The 10,789-nt window shown below is 41.4% G+C and overlaps 2 protein-coding genes across 3 annotated transcripts; one reads left to right on the top strand and one right to left on the bottom strand.

The window, feature by feature from the left end:
* Positions 1–120: 120 nt before the first annotated feature.
* Positions 121–7,291, top strand: man2c1 (mannosidase, alpha, class 2C, member 1). The gene is given in 27 exon segments (XM_063911166.1): positions 121–294; positions 633–758; positions 853–976; positions 1,062–1,132; positions 1,215–1,264; positions 1,267–1,391; positions 1,469–1,658; positions 1,991–2,097; positions 2,202–2,312; positions 2,629–2,721; positions 2,823–2,939; positions 3,037–3,132; positions 3,239–3,384; positions 3,721–3,844; positions 4,296–4,417; positions 4,503–4,588; positions 4,680–4,826; positions 4,917–4,996; positions 5,083–5,177; positions 5,275–5,379; positions 5,492–5,648; positions 5,736–5,879; positions 6,051–6,160; positions 6,257–6,336; positions 6,549–6,691; positions 6,775–6,878; positions 6,963–7,291. Coding segments are annotated over 27 exon segments (3,066 nt in total). The 5' UTR covers positions 121–193; the 3' UTR covers positions 7,075–7,291.
* Positions 7,267–10,664, bottom strand: neil1 (nei-like DNA glycosylase 1). Of its 2 annotated transcripts, none has more exons than XM_063911248.1 (10): positions 10,441–10,664; positions 9,492–9,958; positions 9,292–9,411; positions 8,445–8,538; positions 8,245–8,332; positions 8,040–8,161; positions 7,928–7,955; positions 7,768–7,838; positions 7,510–7,693; positions 7,267–7,411 (listed from the first exon to the last, which is right to left on the bottom strand). In XM_063911248.1, the coding sequence occupies exons 2-10, from the start codon at positions 9,944–9,946 to the stop codon at positions 7,365–7,367; spliced, it is 1,209 nt and encodes a 402-aa protein (XP_063767318.1). In that variant the 5' UTR covers positions 9,947–9,958; positions 10,441–10,664; the 3' UTR covers positions 7,267–7,364. The 2 variants fall into 2 exon arrangements, with proteins under 2 accessions (XP_063767318.1, XP_063767311.1); XM_063911241.1 differs by having other exon boundaries at positions 8,430–8,538; positions 10,441–10,663.
* Positions 10,665–10,789: the final 125 nt, after the last annotated feature.

The raw sequence follows: 10,789 nt of genomic DNA, 5'->3' as shown, positions 1-10,789 counted from the left end.
GTATAAAGAGAGCTTGACCCTTACAGTGAAAGAGTGCGTCAGTGGTCAGTCCCTTGACAGCACTGCCATCTAGTGGCTGCTTACATTAGCTGCAATAACAATACGTTTCACTTCCGGGTCTTCTGTAGATTTCAGTGCATTTTCCGTGATTCACCTTTGTCCGCAAGCCTGCAGGTGTTTTCTGTGTTTCGTGATGTATCACCAGCCTGTGCTGAAGAACAGGCGAACTCTCCTGGAGAGGGCAGAGAAGTTTATCTCTGACATTTATTTCACAGACTGCAACCTGAAAGGACGGTAATGACTCTTTTACACTGATGCACTCACTTTGACAATAATTAACTAAAGTAGCCTACTCAACTGCAGACAACAGTGCTTTCAGTAAGAGAGGAATGTTTTATGTTACATTCATGCATATACTACATGTACATTCACAATATTAGTATGATAACTTACAGTGTTTGTTTGCAGATCAGTACCAACGATCTGTAAAATAGTGAGAATGAAAACAAAACTGTTAAATGTCTTCTGGGAGTTTAGTAGTTTTAACTTAACATTGACCTTATCATATTTAATTGACTTTGTGATTTGGGGGTTTATAAATAAGGGACTTTTTGCGTGATTATTGTCTGCAGACTCTATGGAGACTCTTGTGCGCTGCAGTCCATTGACTCATTCTTGTCATCCAAACGGATCCCATTTGCAAAAGCCTCCAATCAGACCTTTGCACCTTATAAAGTGGGTGATACCTTTGGACCAACGTAAGTACACATTTCAGCTTTTTTTTTGTATCACCCTCAGATTGTTTTGTGGCCATCTATCTTGGCAGTAACCCATGATTGATGCTTGTTGAAGGTGGTGGACCTGCTGGTTTAAAGTGACCCTGAGCATCCCTGAGTCCTGGAGAGGGAAAGAGGTGCATCTTCGGTGGGAAAGTGATGGAGAAGCGATGGTTTGGAGAGATGAACAGCCAGTTCAGGTAATTTAGCAGCAGACTGCATTAAAGTAGCAAAATGCAGTTCTAAACACATGACGATACTTCCCTTTGACATCTTTATTTGTAGGGCCTTTCTAAAGAGGGTGAAAAGACGAGTTATATCCTGTCTGACTGTCTGAAGGATGAGGAGCCACACAGGTCAGTTCCTAAAACATGAGTTCCTTGCTGCTTTTGTAATCAATTGCTCACTGAAATGTTTGTATTTTCTCCTGTTTTCCAGTATCACCCTTTATGTAGAAATGGCCTGTAATGGGCTCTTTGGAGCTGGTCAAGATCCATGATTGCAGCTCCGGATCCAAACAGGAAGTTTTCTGTACAGAAGGCGGAGCTGGTGGTATTTAACCGTGATGTTCAGGAGCTGCTGACTGATTTTGAGATGATGATTGACATCGCAAAGGTGAAGTCACACAAAACAGTACATGTTGGTATGTTACATTAGTTCAAATGGCAGTTAACGTGTCTCTTCCTTCACAGGAACTTGGAGAGGGACAGCAGAGGGGCTACCAGGCACTCTTCACTGTGAATGAGATGGTGAACCTGTGCGATCCGTCTGACCCAAGCTCCTTCTCTAAAGCTCACAGCCTGGCTCACACCTTCTTCAGCCAGAGGAACGGAGAAAGCCAGCACGTTGCTCATGCGATGGGTCACTGCCACATAGACTCAGGTCTCAAATTAATGTATAAAATAGATAGATAGAATTACTTTATTGATCCCAATTTGGGTAAAATGTTTAAATTCATCCCTCTGTGAAGAGAATCTTCCACCAAATAACGGTCAGATGTTTTAGTTGCAGTCACTGAATTCAATTATAATTTTGACACGGTTTGACTGTTTTATTTAGAAATAATACAATTCAGGCTTTTTCTTTTGTTGAGCCTTTTTTTCTAAATCTATATACTTTAAAATGAGATTCTGCCTATTTTTGAAGAAGAAACTTGCTATTTGAAGAATCTTCCAAAATATTGTTCTAATTAGGTAATATTTCTGTGTCTGCAGCTTGGCTATGGCCCTACGAAGAGACTATTCGCAAATGTGGCCGAAGCTGGGTGACAGTGATCCGTTTAATGGAGAAGAACCCAGAGTTTGTATTCACTTGCTCCCAGGTAATCCATCACTGACATAGTTTTGTAAAGACCATGAAGTATTTACTAAGCTTAGCAGCCGTTAACAGTTTGGATTTTTTTTTTTTTTTTTGCTTTTGATCCAGGCCCAGCAGTTCCAGTGGGTAAAGAGCTGGTACCCAGGACTCTTTTCTGAGATTCAGCATTACGTTAAGAAAGGCCAGTTCATTCCAGTAGGAGGAACATGGGTGGAAATGGTAACGTGATCACATTTCTTGTATCTTAAGAGTTTAACTGTATTATTGGGGCTGCTACCACTCCATACTATTTTATGAACATCAGAATACATTTATTCGTCCCACAAAGGGGACATTTTCATTTGTACAGCAGAAAGAGCCAAAAACAGCTTAATATTATCACACCCAAGATACACAAAATATATTCAAGAAGCACACAATTTACAAAATACAATACAAGAGCCATGGTATATATTGCACAGTTATTAACACAACATCTCCACATGGCATATGACATCTCCCGTTAAGATGAACTAATTCAACATTTGCCTGTCAGGATGGCAATCTTCCTTCAGGCGAGTCCATGATCCGACAGTTCCTGGAAGGCCAACGCTTCTTTGACCGCGAGTTTGGGATCCATTGCAATGAGGTAGGGATTCATAAAAAGATGTTTTCGTAACTTGAGTTGACCTATGTTTGCTTTTCCTCACATTTGCGTGAAATTGCACCATTTGATCTTCTTTTCTTCAGTTTTGGCTTCCAGATACGTTCGGCTACTCGGCCCAACTTCCTCAGATAATGCAGGGCTCTGGCATTTCTAACTTCCTAACACAGAAGCTTAGCTGGAACCTGGTCAACACCTTTCCTGTAAGTAGGTTAGGGTACTGGGCACCAGTTTTTAAAACAAAAAAAACCTTTGAATTGTTTAGTTCAGATTTTCAGTATTGATTTCTCTTTCCTTAAGCACAACACCTTTTTCTGGGAAGGTCTTGACGGCTCGAAGGTATTAACTCATTTCCCACCAGGAAATTCCTATGAAATGAAAGGGAAGGTGGAAGAAGTGAGTTTTTGTTTTATAGTTCACATAACATAGTGAATGTTGAGTCTGAGAGTAGAATATTTACAATCCTTACAAAGCTTACATCAGGGCTTTTCTCTGTCCACAGCTGGTGAAAACTGTGAAGAACAACAAAGACAAGGGCAGAGCGAACCACAGTTCAGTGTTGTTTGGTTTTGGAGATGGTGGCGGTGGACCAACACAGCTGATGCTAGACAGACTGCAGCGGGTCCAGGACACAGATGGACTTCCCAAGTCAGTTCCTGTCACACGCTTTGAACCCAGCACTTGTGATTTAAAAAAACCAGGCCCAAACTGACGCAAAGACAATTCCCACAAGTAAATGTGTCATGACTTTTATATGACTTTTAAAGCTCTATGGGACCTCTGTAATGGGGAGTGCCTGCACGTAGACAGTGGATTCCACCAAGCTTGTTAGATTCAAAAGGATATGAATGATTTCAGCTGATGTCATCATGGGGTGTTTTTACAATACTAGTGAATGCTTTCCTGCTTTAGTCATAATCAACCACAATGGTGTAACCAAAGACTTCTTTCGTCAATTCCATGTCCGATTCTTGTGTTTCTCAGGGTCCAGATGTCCAGTCCTGACAAGCTTTTCTCCCAACTTCAGGCTGACTCCGACCTGCTTTGTACTTGGACCGGAGAGCTCTTTCTTGAGCTGCACAATGGCACATACACCACGCAGGCGAAGGTAGAATAAAACCAGATTCTTCATTTATAGGAAGAAATTATACTTTGCCATGACAACAAAATAAAACCCACCAAAGTACACAAATAGTTTAGAAACACATAGCAACAACAGTAGCACAATGAAACTCAAGGGTATTTGATGTTGGGTATAAATATGGTTGGTCAAGCATTATGAACAGGTAGGCTTTATGGAAAATATATATTATTGACATGCATGATATACTTGGAGTGTTGCATTTCACTTATCATGATAGTATACTCATAATCTTTATTGCCAAATGTAAAGATAAATTAATAAATGTAGAGGAATAACAAAAACTAAATATACCATTCGAGGAAAAGGGTATTACTTTACCACAAATACAAATCAAATGTGTGAAGTATAAAAACATATCAAAGATGTCAGTTCTGTATGATAAAGTCATATTTCTTTATGCTTGGTTTATCTCCAGATTAAACAGGGGAACCGTCAGTGTGAGACGCTGCTTCATGATATTGAGATAGCCAGCAGCTTGGCGCTTTGTCGGGACAATACTTTTATATATCCTGTGGAAAAACTGCAGGAGCTCTGGAGGTCCGGATACACCTTTGTAAAGTTTGATGATGAATAAATAAATAGTCTCTGTTGTTCCAGAATGAAAAACATGTTTCCCTTTTAGGCTTCTCCTGCTAAATCAATTCCATGATGTGATTCCCGGCAGCTGTATAGAGATGGTTGTGGATGATGCACTCCGGTATTATGAAGGTTAGTTTTCAATAGCTGTCCATTAAAAACACAGGCATATACATATTTACGTTTAAGATAAATGAAAAAGAACAACTCATTGTGTCTTTAGATATCCGCAGTGATGGTGCTGCCCTGCTGCAAGGTGCCTGTGGAGCCCTCGGCTCAAAAGGCAACTCCTCTGGTGTGTTCAACTCTCTGCCATGGGAGCGCCATGAAGTCATCCAGATGCACGAAGGCCCTGGTACACCTGATCTGGGTATGTTACATATTTACAGAATTCATGTTGTTGTTTTCCAAACTACAACTGCATATGTTATATGGTAATGTGGTGTCTGTTGTATTGCAGCTCTGGTGAGAGTTCCCAGCATCGGTTTGTCTCCTGTTAGAGACATGCAGCCTGTGGCTCCAGTGACTGTCACTGTTCAAGTATGTGCTATATATAGAGAGCATTTAATTCATTTAGCTTTGTTGTAATTTAATTTGGCTAACCGAGATGTTGTGTAACATTAAAGGCCGACGGAACATTCCTCATGGAGAATGGGATTTTACGAACTGTCGTAAACAAAGATGGCACTTTGGCGTCTCTGTATTTGATCAACGCTAACAGGTACTGTAGGAGCACATATTTTCTACTACAACATTTACACTGAATTCCCTTTTATTATGTACTGTATTAACATGACCCACCCTTTGGTTGTTTTCAGAGAAGCCATCTCTGACAGCTTTCATGGCAACCAGTTTGTCATGTTTGATGATGTCCCTCTGTACTGGGATGCTTGGGATGTAATGGACTACCATCTGCAGACAAGGTGTTGTTTATTACTCCTACATCCATCTTTGGCCCCCTTGATACACACCACAGTATTTGCAGGTTTTGTAGAAATGTATATAAAGAGCCTAACTGCAGGATTAACCCTATAGGAAGCCGGTTGTGGAGGTGGTGCAGCCTCCTCATTTGGTGTACTCAGACCGGCTCCGAGCCAGTGTCAGCTACACGCTCAGGATCAGTGATAAGAGCACCATCACACAGGAGATTGTCATGGACGCCATGTGTCCTTACATCAAATTCAACACAAAGGTACCTTCTAACATGTATGATATCTGGAGAGATCTTAAGAATCACTGATCGCAAAGTAAATCCTAATGTTGCCTCTTCCTATTTTAGGTGACGTGGGCAGAGTCACACAAGTTTCTTAAGGTGGAATTCCCTGTGCGGGTTCACAGCCCGAATGCTACATATGAGATCCAGTTTGGCCATCTGCAGAGACCCACACACAGGAACACTTCATGGGACTGGGCCAGATTTGAGGTACACTGCCATGGAATCAACTACACAAGTAGCTAATGTACAGCTTAATGTACTCAAAGTGTCCTGTTTTGGTCCTGCACTCCTTAACTGTATAACAACATAGATGGGGTCACAACAAACATGGTTTGTGTGTATTTTTTTGCTATTTTCATCATGACTTCTCTCTCTTAGGTTTGGGGTCACAAATGGGCCGATTTGTCGGAGCACAACTTTGGGGTCGCACTGCTGAACGACTGTAAATACGGCTATTCAGTCCACAAGAACACTATGACGCTGTCCCTGTAAGGTTTCCCGCTGCTTTACTAAAACAACTCTACAAATGAGTTTCTCCTATTGTCTATCATTCCTGCAGCTAACAGTAGATGTATTTCTATTAGACTGAGAGCACCTAAGGCTCCGGATGTCAATGCTGACATGGGGATTCATCACTTCACCTACGCCATCATGCCACACACAGGTAGGGTTGAGTTCTCAAAAATGTAAGTGGCTTAAAAACTATTTAACTGCTGCCCCTGTCCGCAGCAGTACATTGATGTACTTTACTTCCAAGCCATAACCCCAGTTTGCTCCTCAAACTGACTGCCATCTACTGTAGATAATTAACTTCCATTAAAAGAACCTCACAAACCCCACTGTAATATTCATGAACAGTCCCTTTCATTTATATAGGATCCTTCCAAGATGCCTCCGTCATCCAGGCTGCGTACAACCTCAACTTCCCTTTGAGGTCAATCCGGTGCACTGCTGACACCGAGCCCTGGAGTGCCTTTTCCGTCAGCACTACAGCAGTGATCCTTGAGACCATTAAACAGGTAACCCAGTAAGTGCTAAGCTTGACTGTGTGACTTAATCCACTTAGCCCACTAATGGCTATTTACTCCATTTACCATAACAGGCTGAGGACAGGAAAGACGCACTCGTAGTCCGACTTTATGAGTCCCATGGGAGCAGCGTCACTGCCACTCTGAGAACCACCTTTCCACTCAGGGAAGCCTGGCAGTAAGTGTTTCTATTTGTATCATGTTTACGTCTGTCTGGCATCTATTACTGTCTTCTTAGAAGAACATTTGTTTTCCCTTTCAGTTGTAATCTGCTTGAGAAGCCAGACCCCACCCGTCCGGCAGACAATGCGTCAGGGGGAATCACTCTGGACTTCAGCCCCTTTCAAATTGTGTCACTTCTCCTCATTTTGTAAAAGACACCATTCATATTTTTTTGTACCAACCCCAGGGTAGTCACAAAGTACCAAATCCTAAAAGTTAGAAACTAGTATCAAATGTATGGTGCTACAGTTTATTAGGAAACTTTACATGGACTACCTCTTTCTGAGCTACTTGTAGATGAGAATATGTAAAAAATGATTTGAAAACTTTGCATCAAAACAATAAACAGTTGCAGAACTCTTACAGTAATCTGTGTTTTATTACAAACTGTTCAAAGGTATAAAAACATACACCCAATACAGTGGGGCCCCCCTTTTTCTCCTCATTTGCTGCTCTGTCTGGTAACTCTCCCGCTCCGCTTCTCTGGACCTGCAACAAGGACGACTATGAGATTAAATTTTTCTTTCCAACACTCCCCCAGTAGAGATAAACCTTAATTTAATGTTGAGAAAATATCATGAGCAGACCTGCAGCTGGCTCAGCACAGCTGGTCTTCCTCCCACGAGCCGCTGTTCTTTTTTTTTGTTGAGGCGTCTTTACTTTTTCAGACTCCTCAGTTTCCTTAAGACTTGAAACTTCTTCCTTCTTTGCTGTTTTGGATTCCCTGTTTGACCACCTTCTTCTTTCGTGTGCTCTGCCTCCTCTGGCCCCCTAATAAAATCAAACATGTTAAAAGTTACATCTGTCAAGTTCATTACTTGTCATGTGAAAAAAAAGCGACATACCTTTTTCTTATCTGTGTAATCATGGTCCTCGGTTTTCATTGCTCTCTTTTTTACCTTGGGTGACTTTAAATCTGTTGAGTAAGAAAAGACAGATCTGTTCAAGCATCAGTTATTAGATGCATTTTGTGCTAAACTTTGCAGTTTAATGTTATCAAGGTACCTTTAGTTGCCATGGGACCTGGATCTCCCTGAACAACAGTAGATATTTGTATCAGTGACATATAAAATAAGAAGCCAGATATTGAAATATAGGATTATTTCCATGAACTCACTTTGAACCACATAGTTCTGCCATTGTGGTCCCTTAATGATTTCATCCCATCCACATAGTAACACTGCAGCCATGCCTTAAAGGCAGAGTAGTCGTTCTTCTGGGGGTCGTAGCCCTTTCCACCTAGGACGAAAACACCATCAAATCAACTTGAAATATCTCTTAATTAATTTATGAAAGAGTGTTTTATTCAATTTGAAACTAACCTAGGTTCACCACCTCCAGAGGAACTGTATGACACAGTCTGAGCAGGTCCCCCATCTCCTTTTTCACCTTCTTAACTCTGTCTGAGTCCTAGTGCACAGAAGAAAGAAAGACACTGTTTAATAATGTAAAGCTGTGATTGTCAAATGTCTGATCGAAAAAAAAGTCTTTGTCTGGGGTACGTCACCTTTGTGTCCCGCACCTCAGCTTTTACAGGCTTCTCGTTGTCAAATAAATCTTCTGACTCAAGTCCTTCCAGTACGGACCTCGCTACCACAAAGGGTGGGATGTTCAACCTAAAAAAAGAAACTACTTTAGATCCATTCTTTTGTGAAACAGAGGCTCTTTTGTTTTCAAAGTGTGTCTGAATCTATGCTACGCCCGCAGGGAAAGGATCCAAAAACTGAACAAAGATACTCTTTTCATATCTGGATGGAGACAGACCTTGAGACTCATGACAGTGGGTTTTGTCTTTTGATCGACAATACAAAGCAGACAATCAGTCCTTTTCTTCAAATTTGAAACTCACAGGAAAAACCTCATTTTATACATAGTAGAAAGTAGTTAATAGTCTTTCATGTTTGACTTGATTTGTGAACTCAGGAAGCAACAAAAGCAAAGAAAAGTTACTACCATGTTGCTAAAGTTTTGTTTTGTTTCTTTAGCTGTGTGTTCAGACCAACTGTGAGTCAAGGTCTGTCAGGTGTTCTGCCCTGAGAATCTGCCTACTTGTATTTAATGAGAGATGTAATGATAAGTTCATCGGCATAAAAATGTATATGCAACTATTTTGGTAAGTTATTTGAGGATAACATTTTTTTGCCATAGGAAACTTAACTCTTTTATGAAATGTTACTGAAAAAACTCATTTATAAAAATCTGATGTTCCATTGTTTAAATCATGGTTAATTTCAGGCCCATATTCAAAGCACGTTCTCATGTCATTGCTGATACCCGATTCACTTAATAAGTTTGTTATTTGTGCATCCCTAATTAATATCTATACAATTTCTAATTTTATAGTTCAGTGGTATGTTTATGTGCATCACCTGTAAAGGATTTCAGCCCTCAAGTAGTTCCCGATACCGTTGAAGTACTTCTGATTGAGCAGAGCTTCACAGATGGGCCTGTCAAAGGTGCGGTCAGACAGGTGCGTCACAACGTTCTTCCTGGAAAAGCAAACACTGGTCAGTGATGGAGTGAGGCGTTGGTCTAGCAGCTGACTTAAGTGACACTCATCAGTACTAACCTGAAGCTTTCGTACTCAAACATGATACAGGGCCCTCTGTCAGGCTGCCAAGTCCCGTTGGGCTGCCAGCTGCCAAACCTGCGTGTATCCACAAAGCTCAGCACTCTGCAGGGCGTCTCTTTAGAATAAAAACGCAGATGGGCATGTTTGGGCAGCTCATCCTCTGTGGTGAAGCGGAAACAGCCTGACATCCCAAAGCGGAAGACTACATCCATGGCCTGGTCTGCTTGGCCTGCCTTGGATCTCTGTTTTGGTTCATCACTCTTCATAGGCGTCAGCGTGAGCTTCACTTCCTTCCCTCTGGAAATGGCAGTGATGCGATAGGCCTCACAGGTGAAGGGCACATCAGGGCTCTTGCTGACTTCAGATTTTCTGACAGGGCCAGTGAACACCACTCCAGCACACATTTTGTTGACATAAAGGCTGCCCAGGTGGAGCTCTGGTCCCTCAGGCATTTTGAAGCTGAACTGCAAATAATAAAGTGGTAGAGCAAAGTTAAACATTAAGGGCTGTAGCTACTTTTAATGGACACTGAGTACACTGTGTGCCACACTGCTTTTAGGTCAACAACAAAAAACTACAGAATTTTTGGAGGCAGTTTCCAAAAAGCATTTATAGATATTGGCAGGGACACTTTCAAATGTTTTTTTCAAACATGGGTTGGGACTGTGGTGGAAGACTTCAGTGTTTCTAAAATCCTGGCCTCTCTGCCTCATACACACAGCACATAAACAGTCACAAAAACTCACACTCGTTCATAGACTAACAACGACACATCAATGCCTTCAGTTTACTAAGAATACACTAACTTAGCTACAGACAACACAATATGACAAATCATGCATGGCCTGGGTGTATTTTGCAAAAGTCAGAAAAAGAGAAATAAGGCATTTTCAATGAGTTGCGAAGATGGGTGTTGCGAGTGGCATCACGGGGCAAAACAACTTACCTAACCAGGAAGTAGACCACGCCACGGACAAACTAGTCAGTTTAATTTAAAACCTCAGGAATATCCCATAACCCACGGATTATTCCGGGTTTCTCCAGTCTCTGTGGGGCTGCAAGGTGTGCAAGTGTTGCACAAGCAGGGCTTCACAGCATGATTGTTATAAAACGTGTTGTGGTTGTTGGGTTTCATAAGATCTCCGCCGTACTTTCAAGATTCCAAAGATGTCGCGAGATCTCCATGCCTATAATCCCGTTATTTATAATTAGCTATTTTCGGTGTTTTAAACGTGTTTCTCAACCACGTTTTTCTCATGTTTAATACTAAATGACGAAAAACGAATTGCAGAATA

This window comes from Eleginops maclovinus, chromosome 2, assembly GCF_036324505.1.
Source record: "Eleginops maclovinus isolate JMC-PN-2008 ecotype Puerto Natales chromosome 2, JC_Emac_rtc_rv5, whole genome shotgun sequence".
Taxonomy (NCBI): domain Eukaryota; kingdom Metazoa; phylum Chordata; class Actinopteri; order Perciformes; family Eleginopidae; genus Eleginops; species Eleginops maclovinus.
Note: the sequence above shows the minus strand (reverse complement) of the source record. Positions and strands in the feature narration are given on the sequence as shown.

Excerpts from the sequence above, each read along its gene's own strand:
- neil1 (XM_063911241.1), bottom strand. The coding sequence starts at position 9,946 with ATGCCTGAGGGACCAGAGCTCCACCTGGGCAGCCTTTATGTCAACAAA. Across the intron at positions 9,412-9,491 it reads TTTGAGTACGAAAGCTTCAG|GAAGAACGTTGTGACGCACC; the intron begins GTTAGTACTGAT and ends TTGCTTTTCCAG. Across the intron at positions 7,839-7,927 it reads AGGTCCCATGGCAACTAAAG|ATTTAAAGTCACCCAAGGTA; the intron begins GTACCTTGATAA and ends CTTACTCAACAG.